Genomic DNA, 18,064 nt, shown 5'->3' on the forward strand with positions numbered 1-18,064 from the left:
GGGTATAGAATTATCATTCTGTTGAAGTAACAGTTGTCTTTGCATAAAGAAGGAAACAATCCAAATGCGGCCAGCCACGTTTCCAGATTACAAAATGGAGCGCGGCATAGGACACATGTTCCTGATTTAAACGTCCCTTAAGTTGTGCAACAAATTTTAGGCAATAAATATCTAAAGCATTGTATGAAAGAAGAGCAAGACATTTTTCAAGGAGCAGAAGATATACATACACAACAGAAACAGATTATTGAGCTACATGAACCAATTTCTTTGTAGGAACCCCAAACAACCAATACATTAAAAAATCATGATAGGTGCGGAGGTTTATCTATATATATATATATATAGATATAAATATATCTCTATATACATAGATAGATATATATGTGCTCCAAAAGACTCTGAATATTTTTTTTAATAAAAAGCAGAAGTCATTTAGTGACAGCTCCTTCATGGGTACTGCAGCGTAAAGAGAGGCAGTCTTCTCCAGAAACCGTGATCCATTCGAGCATAGGCTGGAGAAATTGGCCACCTAAACAGGACATACTCTCCTACAAGTAATGGCTAGAGCGAGAGGTCTACCTATAATGTGTTCTTTAAAAAAGGCCTTCAGTGGTTGGCTTCCCTTCAATGTGTCCTCCTTTGAGCCATGGCCAAGCAGTTGATGCTCCTAAACCGGTCGTTCTTTGTGCTGCTGATGTTCCTAAAACATGCCCTCCTTTGAGCGAGGGCAAGAGTAGCTGGCTGCCTGAAAATCTGCCCTTACTTTAGCAATAGTTTTAGCCACTGGTGTCCCTAAAATATTCCTTCCTATGAGTGATCGCTGAAGTGGTTGGTCTGATTCCTAAAATGACCTCTGCTTTGAACGACGTCCATTTTTCAAAATGTACCCTCCTTTCAGGTGGGCTCGAGTGGTCGGTCACCTACTTAAGAAGTGCCCACTTTTAAGCAAAGGCTGTAGAGGTCAGGTCTCCCTAAATGTGCCCTTCTCTGAGTGAGAATTCCAGTGATTAGTCTTCTGACGCAAGTGGGCCCTTCATTGAGCAAGGCTAGAGTACTCCGTCTCCTTCCTGAAGAGCGCTAAAGTTTGAGCAAGGACTGAAATGGTTTGCCCATTTATGTAGATATGATCGTTGTTTCCTTCAAAAGCAGGGGTGTAGCTCAACAGTTTTTATGCACTTGCTCTTCAAATTTGTTCACTTGCATCAATTCATAACTGCAGGCCATACTCTTTTGGGAAGCTTTTAAACCTCCCACCCAATCATCACACACAATGTTCGGACTGAGCTCTTACCAACGATGGGTAATGTGAGAACAGGGTGGTGCAGTGCTCTCCCAGCTCAACTTCTAAAGATGGGCTACAGTGAGAAAAAAACCTGAAAATTCTCAGCTGCCCACAGAAGGGCCAAGCCATGAGCAAAGACTGTGGCATATGTACCTGCCCCCACCCCATGTGCCCTGTGATAAAGAACTACCCTCTACCTAAAAGCAATGGAGACATTTTGTTTCTGTGATCATCCATTCACAGCCAGGCGGTTTATCCTCTGTGCAGCAGTACAAAAAGCATCTCTATCCCCAACCTTGTCCAAAAGCAAAAAACCATATCAAGACATGACCGAAGACTGTGTTTAAAACATTAAAATGACACCTTAATGATTTGTTCTATCTGCATAGGTAAACCACCCACTGAGGAAAACTTAGGTAAAGGGGGCTACTGGACCACTTACTCACCCACTACAGGTGTTTGGAGTTTCATGTACACGTCCATTCTGCACACACATCACTAATTTGGATTCTATCCCCAGATCAAAATGTCAAAGCTCCTAATATTGCAGGACAGAAATCAGATCAGATGAGCACAAAGCAACATTTAGGCACACTCTTAGAAGGAGCGAGAATCAAGTTAAACAGAATTTATTACCCTATTACCTTTCACCAGGAACTTACATTTTATAGGTCGTTTTACAGCCTGCCTGGATGTCCATATTCATTTTGTGGGGCAACCAAAGCTTTCTCTTATTGTCTGCACTATCAGCTGCTAAATTTACTTTTAAAAACATTGTAAAACTGCAGAAATTTCTATAAGTGCTCAAAGATTTAAGTTGCTGCATAGGAAATAGAAGAAACATTGCTCGTTAATGCACGGCAAGCGGCCATGCTGCAGATCTTGCCTGGCCACCTTGGTTGCTGCATTTCGTTTTTGGAGGAATCTTGCTCTAGGTGATTTTGAATGCACCTGTAAATTTCAGAACATCATGTTCAGTAGATTCCGCTCTCAAAATGATTTTATGTGGGTTATCACAAACATTTTCAAGTTCATCACTGACTGCCAAACTCCAGCCCGGAAGTGGACTCCGATCGCTGCAGGACTGAGCCTATTTTAGCAGGCTAGACATTTATTTGGAAATAGGGTATTATACTGGAACAAGCTCTAATATGAAGGGGCGGGGTAATACATTATTTTTAGCCACATCTAACAACATCGAAGTAAGTAAGGTGCAGTCCAAGCAATTTCATATTTTCTACCCCCAAGGAAGAGCTTTGAAAGAATCCCACCTGCATTTTTTAACAGGCCCGTCCCCTGTAAAGAGGTTAATATAACTCTGTTCTAATATGCTCCAAATGTTTCAACCCATGTAGTATGGGGTGGGAGTGGGGCTTCTTTTACACCTGTTCATTATTTAATAGTAACTGAATCACAAGGAGGATGGGGGTGACTGACTAATCCCTCAAATCAGACCAGATCAGCTTGAGTTGATCAGGAGAGTCTCTCAATTAAACAACCAGCAGGAAGATTAATGTCATGTTCAAGCTCCATCTTGCCCAATTGGTGACCGAGGCTGTGGCCCCAGTTAAGTCCAAATCACGCCAATGACACGCAGGAGCAATTCTGTCCATCTTCATGACGCAGCAGCATTTTGTTGGAGGAGACGGCACCTCATCACCAGAGTGGCTTGAACTGAGAAGTTGGTGGAGGACGCCTAAACACAAACCAGAAAAAAAGATCACCAAAAGTAAGAAAACATTTGCGAAAGCTCAAACGCTGCTTCTTTTCAAGGGAAGTCCACTTTGGTTTTTGCGAAATGTTATTTTTTACATTTTTATTAGCCTCTCAGCTGTGAAAAAAGTGCTCATCAGTAATGTAAAAGTAATATGGACTTATTGTATCGAGGCACAAGTTCCACTACCGCGAAGGCAGGGATTTTCTGTGCTTCATGGAAGGGAGCTCACAAATGTTGAAGGTACAATGTGGGACTGGGGTCAAGGGCAAGTAGTTTGGTGCGTCTGTTTTGAGGTTGAAGGAAAAGAAAGATTCTCACATTTAGGACATGAGAATGCAGATACCAGGTAGCTGATGCAACCCTTTGGTTATACCCCAGTGTTAAGTTCAGAACTCCATTCTCTATGCTGCATCATCTCACAGCAAAACAGTGGCGGACGGTAATCCAGGCAGGAGGAGGGGTGGGTAGGCTACACAAGCATCCACTCACCAATCTACATGTGAACTCACCCACCCATGCATTCAAAAACATGTACACATAATCCCACCATTCCCAAGCAAAGACATCCACCTATTCACAGCACACGCTCACAAATACACATACATTCATAGATACTCACATGCACACCACATCAAACATTAACATTAAAATAACTAACTGGCTGCAACAGAGATCTCGGCCTCAAGGTTCCTGCAGGATTGGGATTGCTGCCTCCTTTCATTGCCTGTCCTACCTTGTAAGACAGTGGGATGGGGTCATCGAGACTTGCTGACACCATCCCACACTGTGATGAGGCCTCAGTGATACACTCCGCCCTTCAAGGTTTCAAACTGAAGCACTCAGGACTAAGGCTCCCTCTCGTCAAGAGGGGAGATCCTTCAAGCATTTTCCCATACGGAAGAGGTCACGCCCACAGGGCTGTGACATCTTAAGCCCGTCAAAGTTCACCTTTAGGCAGCCAGGTACCTGCACATTTAGGACAGGTCTAGCGCCAGTCTACCTGAACATAGATAGTGTGTCAGGCTGACCTTTGCTCAGCCTGACAGACCCTCTTCATATTGGCCAAAAGGAGGTGGGGTATGGCCCCTCCACCCTTAAGAACAGGTCGCTGCTGCAGCAAAGAGTTCAAGGTTTAGATTAAAGATATAATATGGCCAGGAAACATATTAATTTTTTGCATATTAGCACAATGCCCTTTTAAGACAAGTATTTCTCAATTATGTAAGAGCCTTGTGAATTATTTTAATTTTGTCCGTTACGAGTGGGCGGACTCTTCTTTGTCCACCATAGACATCAGCAGCCCCAAAGCAAGTCCCTGCAAATAAGTTACGTTGCATCTCCAGGTAACCTTTTTATTAAAAAAAATTCTGCCGAAATAAATCTCTGGTCGGTCAGAGTATGACAGGTCAGACAAGACTCCTGGGCAGAGTGTGCTGTCTAATGGGTTTAGCTTTTGGGGGTGAGTACCTACATTTACACCAGCTCTGGATGCACTGAGCATTGGCCAGGCTAGGGTTTGTCATTCTCTTGAGCAATAGCTAGGCGTCCAGCTCGAAGAAGAGCATGAACAAACTATCGCAAGAGAGAAAACGGTTAGTGGGCTCCTGCAGCTCCCAAAAGGTACAGTTAAACGGTATAGAGAGCCCTTGGGCCACTGTGGAGGAAAGGAGCCATGCACCACTGCGTGAGGGCCGGTGTGTCATGTTTCGGTGCACCCAACCTCATAGCCCGGCAGGAGGCAGTGGGAAGCACAGCCCTGCCGAGCAAAAGACCAGATGCACCCATCTATGATGATCCTTATGTAACGGGCTGCCCTGTGCGCCAAGGGAACCTGGTGCAATTTGTTATTATAGACAAAAAAGGGGGTTAAGTTCATAACTTATGGGGGTTAGTGTGTAACAGAGTTTGTGTGGTAACTATGTAGAGGGTATTGAGATACTGATCCTTTAGTCAATCAAACCACAACACTGACTATACGGTTTATCACGGTGATAACCTTCAATCATTTTTGTCTAAGAAAGCACATGTAATTAGTTTGCACATTCAAATTATTTCAAAGTAGAATACACTTCTGAAGTGTATGAACATTGAATTACAGCTTTGACAAGTACTTCAAGTAAAGTGACAGCGCAGTGCTGAGGTGATTGTGATCCTAGTAGTGGGGGTCAAATCCTAGGAGAAACAGAGCACAGCCAATAGGAGTACAGAGATGACAATATTTGGCACATTTACTTTCCAAATCAATGTCCTGTCCTTGCAGGCAAATATTATCCCATCACCATGCAGACAAGGCTCCGTGCCATGGCTTGTCTCATTTTCACTTCCTTCAAACCCCTTTAACAAAGAGAAAGTGAACAACCAACCCTAGATCCCAACCCTTTTCCGCAAATTTCCCAAATCCTCTTGTTGGCCAATCAGCTCTAAATGCGAAGCCACCTTGCCCTCCATGCAGTACTTCTCCATCTTTCACACTCGTCATATGAGGGTTTACTAGGTTTTGAGGTGAGAACCAGTTCTAGAAGTATACAGAGACTATAAATTGGGATTTCATGTCCATTCCCTTATCACCAGCAGTGACAAATGGGAAAGGGTGTTGACACTTTAGAATCAGCCCATGGTACAGCAATGGGCACCTAACCTGCCTTTCACACTTTTGTAAATTTACACCTTCTTTGTGGCCTTCTCCAATCCTTCAGTTCTTACATTTTTCCATTTGCTCTTGAAAACCTGGAGGATTTGGGTGGCCTTTGTTCTATCTCATGATCACAAGAAGAGCATCTGCAAATGTGATGCTGCAGGACACGCAGCACCAAGCAGAAGAGTTCCATGGCTTTAACGTAGATTCAACGTTCTTCAACCAGGATTACAAAAACAAAGGATCTTACACAAAACCATTGTGCCCATGACCTCTTTGAGACTCTGAGGTATCCATGGCTCTAATGCACAACCGCTGCACATCAAGTGCACGGAAAAAGAGGTTCTATCATTCCAGCTCATTTGTATAGGTGCCTATGAAAGTGCACTTATAAAGGCAACATGAACTTAGGATGTGAGGGGTAGCAAGGTGGCTAGGATCTCATCTGCAGAAAGATCAAGCAAGCTTCTCAGCCAAGATAAGAGAGACTAGAAATGTAGTACTTGTACAGAGTAAAGAGAAAAGAAGACTTGCTCCACAGATGAGAACTTAAGATGAGTTTGAAGGAAAGAACTGCAGTGGTAGGAAACAAAAACTATACAATGAACATTGGCAATATCTTGACACTCCAAACATGTCTAATATCAGGTGTAATTAGATCCTGCATAGACAACCAATACGTAGAACTCAATCACTGCCCCATCAGCAAAAGACCAGGGGCAATCGCAAGCTGAACTTTGGCGGGGGAAGAAAACAGGCAATGAAAGTAGAGTTATCCCAGTACAAAAGTTGAGATATTGACCAAATGTTTCTTGGATCCAACATAACCTATTCTCTGATTCACATTCCCTCTGGCAATTTTTCTCCCCAAAAGTAAGATTATGTAAAAAGTAGCGAGGCATGCTGCATGCAGGGGAGTTGTAGGTGTATAACTTTTGAAAGATTCAGGTATGTGCTTGGACAGAGGACCTATTCCCCCCCTTTGCTTTATCATTCAATTGAGTCATGCCCCTGAAGGAAGCCATGTTCCTCCTGCAGTCTCAAAACCTACAATACTGGAATTGTGCCTTTCATCAATTACTCAGAACCGCTCCATTCCATCCAGTCAGGTTTTCTTGAAAGCACTTCACACAAGCTCATTGCCATGTCTCAACCTTTCTCAGAACCCATCTTCCCTACCACCGTGAACCTCTTTTCCACCCTCTCCACAAACTAAATACTCTTTTCCTCGCAGTAAAAACCTCTGGGTTCACCTCAGCAGTCACATGCTTCTAGCTTTTGATGGCCATCTGGGCTACTTACAAGAAAATAAAAAATTAATAAAAACATATATAGGAGATATGAGCACAACACTGAAAAACGAAAGTGACCAGCTCTACTTAAATACTTCCAACCACTTTGTGTATTTTTTTTTTTAACCAAAGTAGTCTACAAAGAAGATTGTCTTTGTGTTACATGAAAAGATTCAGTGAATTCAAATTTTAAATAACCATTTTAAGTTGCAGTATTGTAAAGCAGAAATCGGAATCTTGCTCTTGTTATATGTAATTTTTTTTGCAACCCGATTCTTGTTATTTTTCTTTTCCCACTATAGATAGGACTACAAGTACCAGAAAGCAATGCATCAACTACTCTCACCTGAAATGGAATAATGGGAGGTCACTGTGTAGGGTCTAATGGGCGATTGCTTGTACACATACAGCATGAACGCCTTTTCCTTCACTGTTTCTATAAAGTATGTTTGGATTTTCATACTGGAATTACAGGAATGTTCAGCAGCATTACAATTTTAGTTTTCAAACTAAAATCTTTCTCTCATGTACAACAAGGAAGTCCGTGATACCAAAGCATTGTCAATGGGCCTGCGAGTAAGGGGACCAACGCATGATTTTATTGGGCAGATGATGAGAATGCCAGGTGGCAGTAAGGAAATTATTACTGAAAAAGGAGTCTAAAAGGCTTTACAGAATTGGGGTTTAGGGCATATTTAAATGTCTTTCTGAGGTTGCAAACCCTATAACATTGTGAATCGCAAGAACTGGGAATCCAAACTTTTGGGGTTTTTAGGTTCTATGTTAGGTAAAGAATTAATTTATATTCAAGTGGTATGTTGCGATTAAAGATGTAATGTGTTTTAAATTGGACTGTTTATCTGTTTTTTAATAAAATATTTACTTTTCTGTTTTGTGTACCTGAAAACATAATACAAATACAATCAATTGAAGTTAGGTCTGCAGGTTTTACTACAGGCAATTCCATATCTAGATTATAATTCAGCTCACAAATATGTATATTTACAGGATGTATTGAAGTGGGGAGATGTGGTGGGGACCCCATCAGCATATCTTACAAAGGGTGGGGGGGGGGGGGGGGGGGGGAGACGTCAAGTTCCATTACGCCACTAGGTGCCTGAGTAGAAATGCAGTGTGTATAGCCACTGTAGAGGTCAAGATATGGGTCCCTTGATGGCAATCCTTACCATAAAGGCCTTAAAAGGTCTGGTAAACAAGGCTGGGGGGGAGGGGGCCCTCTGGGACCACTATAAAAAAAAAGCTCTGGACTTAGATTCCAGACGAGACAATGCTGTATAAGCTGCTGAAAGGGCTCAGAGTCCTTAAGCAGAGTCATTGGAAAGCCCAGGACCCAACTTTGGTGAAACCCGCTGTAAAGTCCAAGGGGGCATGTCAGGACACAGTTCATCAAAGGTGCAGACAACTGTCAAATACACAATCATGAACACTGGGTGAAAGCAAACTCCATGGGTATTGCAGATAAATGTCAGATAAACACCAGTGAACAATGCACCAGGTTAAATCAAGTACCTAGAACGTCACACAGGCAGTGCGAACATGGGCTGAAAGTGAGCACCATAGGAGATGAAGACTAATGTCACATCTGCTGCCATGAACACTGGTTGAAACGAAGCTGAAGTTGCAGACTCAAGCCCAGTGTCTACTGGGTGAAAGGAAGCACCATAAGTGTCAAGGACAAATGTACAATAATATCCATGAATATCAGTAAAAGCAGGCAAAATGAGTGGTGCAGCAAATGTTAGCTAGACACAGGTTAACAGTGAACTGAGTAAAAGAAATCAATGAAGCGGTGCAGATGAGTGTCAGTGGACAGTTGTGAATGTTGGACTAGGTTCAAGAGGCATGTCAACAAAGGCCCTCTGGAGTGTCCCAAAGCTCGAAAACTACCTTTCTTGTATTGGGCCCAGAGATATGCTTAGATTTCCAACCATGCAACACTTTAGGAGCCCGAATAACAAGTTACTTACCTTCAGTAACGTATTATCTAGTAGGGACACGATCTAGCTGCAGATTCCTTAACTTTAAATTCCACAGGCATCAGACTGGATCTGGAAGATCTTTGCCTGAACAGTAGCCATGTGTGCCGGTAGGTGGCACTGAGCTGCTCCATGCGGCGTCCTCGTAACCTATATAGGCACCACCTCAGCACCTGGATGTCAGTTACTTTTCACTACTTTCCACGCCAGGAATGCAGAGCCATGAAGTGCACTGACACTGGTGTGTCCAAACTAGGGCCCTCAAAGGGATCAGACCTGACATTAGAAACTTGTCTGCAGGGCGGGGAGGATGGGTGGATCGGTAAGGAATCTGCAGCAAGATCCTGTCTCTACCAGATAATTCATTACCGAAGGTAAGCAACTTGATCATCTGATAGAGACATCTATCTGCAGATTCCTCATCTTTGACTGGATAACCAATCAATACGATCCCAGTAGTGGGCTGCGGATAAAGTCTAAACTAAAAAGTCCTGCAGGACCGAACGGGTGAAGTGCCCATCCCTGTGAACCGGACTGTCCAGGCAGTAGTGTTTGGTATACGTGTGCAGGGATGCTCACACTGCTGCCTGTCAGATATCCAAGATTGGGACTCCACGTGCTAATACAGTGGTAGCAGCTTTAGCTCAGGTGGAATGAACCCTTAAGCCCTCAGGGGGTTGCTTCTTGGCCAGTGCGTGCAGATGTTAATACAGAGAATGACCCAGTGCGAAATGATTAGTTTCTGTACCCCCCCGACTCTTCTTCTCTCAAACATACACCACGAAGAGAAGGTTGTCCACCTGGAACTCTAGTGTGCGGTCAAGGTATAACGACAACACTCTTTTTGGGGTCCAGGCGGTGGAGTCGCTCCTTTTCTTTTGAGGGATGTGGGCATGGTGACGGATTGGCCCACATGGAATGGTGTTACCACTTTTGGCAAGGAAGAGGTCCTACTGCGAAGCACCAATTTGTCTGGAAAAACAGACAGTAATGGAGGCTTAGATGATAAAGCCTGCAGATCACTCCCCCCCCCCCCCCCCCCTCCCCCTCCCATAGCAGATTTTGTTGCCACAAGAAAGGCTGTCTTGATGGTTAGCAACCGGTGGGGACAGTTATAAAGAGGCCCGAAAGGAGTGCACATTAAGAAAGTAAGAACTAAATTAAGGTCCGACTGAGGCATAATGAAAGGAGAAGGAGAAGGAGGAAACATTTACAAGACCTTTAAGAAACCTATTTACTATAGGAGATTTAAAGAGGGTTGGTCAGGCAGTCTCAAAAAGGCAGACAGAGCAGAAAGGTAACCCTTTAGAGTGCCCAGAGCAGAGCCCTGCTGGGCAAGGGTGAACATAAAAAGAAGGATATCAGAAAGGGAAGCACAAAGAGGGTCAATAGACTTTTCTGCACAACGGGATACAAATTTGTTCCACCAGCAGCTGTATACTGTCTTGGTGGAGGGACTCCTGGCTGACAGAATAACATTACAGACTTAAGGAGGAAGGACGAAAGCTGTCAACAGTCACCGCTCATTCTTCATGCAAGAAGGCGTAGAGTTGACAGGTTCGGGTGGAGAGCACTCCCTTGCTGTTGTGACAGATGTCAAGTACCCCACAAGGCTTACCTCTGCTTGTGGAGTGATTCCGCAGAGACGACAAGAGAGCCCGTCCCTGTACCCACCTGACCCTCGTGGAAGGTAGAACCCAGCAGGGATGAGATGGACGCAGGGAAGGGAGCCAGAAAGAAGGTAGGGGGTTGGAGCGTAGGGTTTCTCGAAGACTACTGGAAAACAAGAACAAAGACCCAGCTTAGTAAGGGACCCTTCTCCTATACGCCCCGTAACCCACACACAGAAATGCTCTTGTCCCCGTTCGGAAGACTCACCAATGTACAGCAGACCACGGGTATCAAAGTATACTGGCAGCCCGGAGCGGAGTCCTGAAACAGGGGCTGTCCTGTAAGCTCCTCCTAAGCCAAAGAAAAAGCGCTCCTGCGTGTATCGTGCCCTCGAGTGTCTTCATGCACCTGAGGCACTTCTGGTAGGCACACGTTCCGCTGAATGCTAGTACAGCACTGGGGTATCCTGGCCCACCTCAGCGTCAGGGCAATGGAATTGTGCAAAAGTAAGGAAGAGTAAATGACCCCCTAAAGTAACCCCTCAGTGCTCCTGCGCGGTTTGGGGACAAAATTACCATAAAGCGCTTCGGCGCAAGAATTCAAAAAGCAACACTAGCGCCCATGCGCGGTGCACTTACAACAAGGATGATGCGCTCCAGCGCGGTGGAAATAAACACGCAAAACAAACAAGCAAATGCGCTCCAGCGCGGTGACAACAAATAAGGCAAATGCGCTCCAGCGCGGTGAGAACAAATAAGGCAAATGCGCTCCAGCGCGGGAAAGCAAGATCTAACCCTCGCAACGCTCCGGCGTTTGCAAGAATCACGGATCGGGTAGGATACCTGTACTTGGTTCCAGCGTGGTTGCGATGCCTCCACCTGTCTCCACAGCACGGCGAGTCCACTGGTGTTCGACGTTGCTTGGCTCCGGGACGATCCTCGCGACTCAAGCTGCCTCCTAGAATTCGAAGCAATGATTCCGGCGGGAAACGCGCTGTTTAAGCGTTTCCCCCGGAAGTGGTTTCCTGACCTTTCGTTGGTGTTGAAAAGACTAGACCGGGACTCTACTTCCACCCGGAAGTGAGTCTCCCGATCATTCTGTGTGTGTGTTTGCGGGAGCAACGGGAGTACCAGCAAGCGCCGGAATCACGACAACAGAAGATCCTCCAGAAGGGGCAGCTTGATTGGAGGATTGGTGCTCATGCTGAGAAGCTTGGGATACCAGACTCTCCATGCCCAGTCTGGAGCCGCAAGGATGGTTTGGGCCCGGTCGTTCCTGATCTTCTTGAGAACTCTAGGCAGAGGTGGTATGGGTGGAAAGGCATACAGGAGGCCTGAGCTCCATTCAAGACGAAAAGTGCCTCCGAGCGAGAGCTGCCTTGGAAACTCTAGAGCGCAAAACTGTTGACATTGCCCGTTCTCAGTGGAGGTGAACAGATCTAACCAAAGCTCTCGCCACTGCTGAAAGAGACCTTGTGCCATCTCTGGTTGGAGACGCCATTAGTGATCTGCTAGGCATCGACACCTTTGTTCGTCCGCCCTTGTGTTCAGTGAACCTGCCAGGTGTTGAACCACCAGGGAAATGCCCTGCTTTTCCAGCTGTTTCCAGAGACACAGGGACTCTTGACAAAGGGTCCATGGCTCCACCCTGCCCTGTTTGTTGCTGTACCACATGGCGGTGGTGGTTTTCATGAACACTTGCACCACCCTTCCCTTGATGGAGGGTAGAACAACTTTCAATGTCAGTCGGATTGCTTGGAGCACCAGCATGTTTATGTAGAGTCTGGATTCCACCAGAGACCACAGTCCACTGACCTCCACCTCTCCCAAATGGCCGCCCCATCCCAATAATTATGCATCTGTCAGTACTGTGAGATCTGGTTGGGGAAGGGCGAGAGTTCTACCTCTGACCCAATCCTGATTCGTTATCCACCACTTCAGGTCTTTTTGCAGTTCCCTCTGAGATCTGGGCCATGTCGGAGAGATTCACCTGCACCCACTGGAACTTCAGGTCCCACTACAGAGCCCACACACACCATCTGGCATGTGTCACAAGCAGGAGGCCATGAGGTCCAGCAGCATCAGAGTAATTCTCACCGAAATCCAAGACAAAAGCTGAACCATCTGTATCATAGCCTCAATATCCCAGACTCACTGTTTGGAAGGATATGCCCGAAACTACACTGTATGCAGAACAGCTCAGATGAAAAAGAGCATCTGAGAGGGAGTCAGGTGTGAGCTTGGCACTTTGATAGTGAACCCCAGGGAGTGCAGGAAGTCTTCCGTAGTTTGGAGGTGGGTGACAGCCTGGGGTGAGCCCTCCTTCAGCAGTCAGTCATCAAGATAGGGGTAGACTGTCACCCCCTGATCTGCAGAGATGAGCTGCGACCACTGCCATCACCTTGGTGAACACCCGAGTGGCGCTAATAAGGCCAAAAGGAAGTATGATGAATTGAAAATGCTCGAGGTCTACCGTAAACCGTGGGTAATGCTGATGGGCAGGCAGGACACAGATATGGAAATGGGAGTCCTGCAAGTCCAACGCTACCATCCAATCTCCTGGGTCGAGGGCAGACAAAACCTGAGCCAATCTGTGCATCTTGAACTTCATCTTGAGGAAGAGGTTAAGGGTTCTCAGACCTAAGATAGGGTAAATCCCTTTGTTCTTTTAGAGAATCAGAAAGTAGTGTGAATAGTAACCACTGCCTACTGCTGACACCGGAATACTCTATGGCTCCCTTGTCCAAAAGAGCTGTGACTGCCTCATTGAATAAGGAAAAATTCTCCTCCGTCAGCCGGTCGTAAGATGGGGGCAGGGAAGGATTCAAAGGGAAGGGAGTACCCCCTACGAATGATTTGTAAAAGCCACCTGTCTGATGTTATGGACTGCCAGCAGTTGAGATGGCAGATTCTGCCACCAACTTGACACCCATGATCTTGTAGGGCAAGATTAGGAGGACCTAGAGGCTGCGACTGCAGAGGGATTGGTGGTTGTGGCAGACTTCTTGCTACCTGAACTACAGGGGGTGGGGTGAACCAAATCTTTGGCCCTGCAAAGTCTGGGAAGCTTGCGTGGGGCAGTGACTGGAGTATGACTGGTATGGCAGAAAACCCCTTCCGTAGCCACGAAAGTGGCAATGAGCAGACGAGGGTTGACGCAGGGCAACTGAGAGGCCCAAGGACTTATCCTATGAGTCCTTAAAGTGCTCTGCTTTGTCCCCGAAGAAACTGTTGCCATCAAAGGGCATGTCCATGAGGGAAGCCTGGACGTCCCTTAAAAAGCCAGATGTTCTTAGCAAGGCGTGGCATCCAAGTTCCACCATTATTGAAACTGCTCTGCCCAGCGAGTCGGTCATATTCACACCACACCTGATGGTGAACTTCGCTGCATCCCTCCCGTCCTTGACCTCTTGGGAGAGAGTGGCCCAGGTCTCCTCCGAGACCTGTGGCAGCACTTGGGCAACCATGCTGTAGTGGCCCAATAAGCATGCAGTGTTCACCGACCGCAATGCAAGACTTGTGGAAGAAAACATCCTCTTCCCCAAGCTATCCAGCCTCTTGGATTCCTTGTATGGGTGTGTGGCAGGGAATGTGCCATGGGATGTACAGACTTGAACCACCAAGCTTTCAGGGGTGAGTTGTTGGGTGAGGGAGCTCTGGTCCCCAGGTGCAGGGTGTTGGCGGTGGGCAACTGTCCTGTTAACAAGGGACCCAGTGCTGGGCTTGGACCAGGTTCCCAACAGAAAATCCATCAGTGCTTCATTAAAAGGGAGCAAGGGTTCGTAAGGTGAAGCTCCACTTCCGGAAAAATGTTAGTCTTGACTGCCACTGAAGGCAACTCGAGATCCAGGACCTCATCTGCCCTTTTCACCACCATGGAATAAGATGCTCCATAGCCATTGTAGGGGGGAGAGAGCATAGCAGTATCTGGGGATGTGTCTAAGTCCCTGCCATCCCAGAGTTCCTCCCACCAGTCTTTCCTGGCACTCTAACTGGTATTCTAAAGGGTTCAGTGACCCCTCCCATTCTTCCCCGAAGCCTAGCTCTTCAGAATAGGGCTCAGGCCCCAACCAAGGACATACGAGTCCTGTGAGCGCTGGAATCGACGTCGCTTGACGCTGTTCTTGCTCCATATCGGATTCGTAGATGTAAATGGGGCTGGTGCGGACGGTGTAGGGAGCATCAGCGTTGGAGCCGTGCGCTGTGGCATGACAGGCACCGGTCCGGATCCGGGATTGGATCCATGGGGGCCCATCACAGCTGAGGCTGAAGCCACTGGCGCAGAACCAGTTGGGGCCCCTCTGACTCCACAGGGCCCGCAGGCGCACCGAAGGCGTCAGTCCGCTCAAATACATGGCCTCATAAAATTCCTTTACCTGAGCAGGGGTCGCTCCAGCTCCTGTAAAAGCTGGGAGGCTTGGAGTTGGCCCTGGCAACGATTCCGAAGAACCATGCCTTGAACGTTGATGCTCCTTTGTCGCGTCTGCCGATGGATGAGGAGATGTCGAAGCACACTTCGACTTCTTGTGCTTCTTCCCGAGTGTCCTGATGACCAGGAATGGGAGGAAGACTACATAGGGCTCCTAGAATGGTTCTGTGACCTCAGAGGTGTCATCTGCTAGCAGCTTCAGGGACTGCTCCCTCAAAGCCTTCGGTGCCATGGCCAGGCAGTCTGAGCAAGACTTGGAGCCGTGGTTGCGCTCGAGACACCGCAGACACGCGAGATGTGGGTCCGTAACTGACATGATGCGATGACGGGCGCTACACAATTTAAACCCTGCCTTCCTCAAAGACATCACCTCAACACACCAGGAGAGAACATTTCTAGAAAAAATATTTTTAAAAATCGAGAAAATGTCAAAACAATTCTGTCAAGAAGCAACAGAGGGGTAGCACTTTTTTGTGGAAGCACACAAATTCCACCCAATCAAAACGTACTCCTCACTCCCAACATGCAAGCAGAGCCAAAGCGCTCTCCTCGTGATTCTCATATAATTGTCTGGTGACAGCTGTGCTGCCAAACCAGACCATAATGAGCTGGGGGAGTGAGACACATTTCAGTAGTATGCTACAATGTGTCAAGCCAAAATAGGTTAATCACAAAGGCAACTGTGGTCTGAGATTAGACTTGACTAAATGCCGGTTGCAATATTAGTTGATAACATGGCATTTGGTAAAGACGAACATAGACCATAACAGGTGTCCGAAGACCAACTTCACATAGTGTAGTTGTGTCCACAAGTAGTGTATGATGACTGCTTGATGAGTAACTACGATGCATATCTACAAGACATTCTCCTAGGTTCCCCGGGGAGGAAGGTATTTCCGCAAATGTCAGATCCGGTTACCGGCGGACTGTGTTTGCTGATTTCCAGCTGCTAAACACACTTTAGCAGCTTTGGGGAGTTTTGGACAAAAATGCTCCGACTATACCCGATCTCCTTAAGTTTCCGGACGACAATGGTTCTCACAGAGTTTCTAAAATCGAAATCACTGATGACGCTGGATCCGGGAGAGTCTGTTCTATGGCTTCACCTACATGGATACTAAGAATTTGTATTTTCCACCAAGGTCTTTTTAATACAGCTATTCAAGTTGCAGTCAGGGCTCCCACCCAGGCTCAGGAGTATGAACATCTGTGACACATGGGAGTCTCCGGGGCCCATTATTTTGCTTTACACCACTTTGTAACTTTATCCATTTCTCTCAGTAAAACTGAATATGGCTCTTATGCATGCATAAGCGCTCCCTTTCCCCTCCTAGACTCCATTGCATAATTACTCCTTTCCGCGATTAGCATTATGCAGAGAATGCAGCTGGGAAATGGAACTAAGACATCAATAACTAGCCTGAAGACATGCAGAAGATATTTGGAAGGGCAAACCCTCCTGTATTTTGAACATATGGAAATGGCCTACAGACAAATATAAGAGGGGCATTTATTCAAAGATCTAGTCACAAATGTGTCTCTGCCACACGCAAAAATAATGTATGAGTATCCTGAGGAGCAGATGCCTTGATTGTTGAGAGATGACCGGTTGACGACGAGGGCGCTTTTCAAGAGAGGTGCAGTTTAACAAAAGACATGGTGAGTGTGAGGGTACTAAAGATCGGTGGTTCACCACTGAGGAAGGATTTTCATCCAATGCCCAACTAGAGAAAGCAGCAGTCACCTGGACAGTGGTTACTACACTCACTTAAGCAACATGAGGGTGAAGGAAAGGGCAGAAAGACACACAAAATAAGCTCCTTTGGTTCCACCGAGGGGCTTGTGTCACTACACAGCTGCAACATCGGATAACGCAGAGTATGCCGGAGGTCTGCAGTTAGTTGCGCTTACTGCACACTCTTCGAGGCAGCCACCCTCAATGAGCCAACTCTCCTCATCATGTAGTATAGAGGGAGAGGACAATTTATGGGGACAGGAAAGTATGAGGCAGACACCCATTTACAGCATCTCTCTGACAACTCTCAAGTCCTGAAATAGAGACATAAGCTTGCTGCCGAGGGCGCATGTTCCAGGTTACAAACTAGGGGCTCCTTTCGAGACACTCGTCTCTACCACACATAGGTCTGGATTACCTTTCAGAAGACCACCTAATGGATGGCTCCAATGTGGCAAAGTAACAGGCCAGACAAAGGTGCCACACATGACAACTTAGTCCCCCAGCTCTACTGCCAGTTTGAAGAAAATACTCTCTCATACAGAAGAGGTCCATGGTGGAGACAGTGTCTATGATCACTGCTTCAGATCTCACTAGTGAAGGAAGGCTTTTGGTGCTAGGTTTTTGCCTGCATCCCCAAGATGTTTACAGAATGGGACAGACATGGTAGGTGTCCTATAGCAGTGATAGGAGAGCTCTCCTCAGTCCGAACCCTTCCCTACTCACACACACTCCCTAACAAACTCTGATGAGCCACTTCAGACCAAGAGCTGTGAATGGAGCAGGCAGAGGTGACATCCCCAGTTAGGACCATGGATGTAAGGACTGAAAAACTGATTGTCCAGCAGTTAGCCCCAATGTTCTACTTACTGGAGGGAGAGTCTGCTTTCGATACAGGAGGCCTTTAGTTACAGAAGTTTCGAGACCCACCACAATGTTTCAGAAGTGGTCTACCAAAAGAAAGCTTTTGGCGAATTGGAGTCTTGGAGTGCCCCAATAAACAATCATTTTGGCAGTCACAAAGGTGGGTATGAGCTACTTCACAGAGATCCAAATATTGAAGAAGGAATTCAGTTTCGTGCACAGAAGCTGCAATGATTCAGTGCAAGAGTGTGTGTGTGTGTTTGTTGCGGGGGCAGGGGATTGAGAAGCAGCAGTCAATTTGAAGCCACTGAAAGGCAGCCACCTGGGCAGGATCCTGGGGATGACCGCAGGGGCAAGAAAAAGGAGGCAGTGGGCCTTGGTTAGAGAAAACGGAAGCATCCTGCTACTGGTGCTGAGGTTTCCCATCAATGATTAAAAGTACCTCCTCGGTGCATACATGACAGAAATGTAGACATTTCTGGAAAGCTGTCAAGAAGTAA

General features: G+C 46.5%; 1 protein-coding gene across 1 annotated transcript in view; it reads right to left on the bottom strand.

The window, feature by feature from the left end:
* Positions 1-1,898: 1,898 nt before the first annotated feature.
* DNM2 (dynamin 2) overlaps positions 1,899-18,064 on the bottom strand; it is a 752,889-nt gene continuing 736,723 nt past the window's right edge. The window contains exon 20 of the mRNA XM_085600673.1: positions 1,899-2,981. Coding sequence (XP_085456799.1) covers positions 2,942-2,981 — 40 coding nt within the window. The 3' untranslated portion in view covers positions 1,899-2,941. The remainder of the gene's footprint in view (positions 2,982-18,064) is intronic.

The sequence above is a fragment of the Triturus cristatus genome, chromosome 4_2 (genome assembly GCF_964204655.1).
Source record: "Triturus cristatus chromosome 4_2, aTriCri1.1, whole genome shotgun sequence".
NCBI classification, from domain to species: domain Eukaryota; kingdom Metazoa; phylum Chordata; class Amphibia; order Caudata; family Salamandridae; genus Triturus; species Triturus cristatus.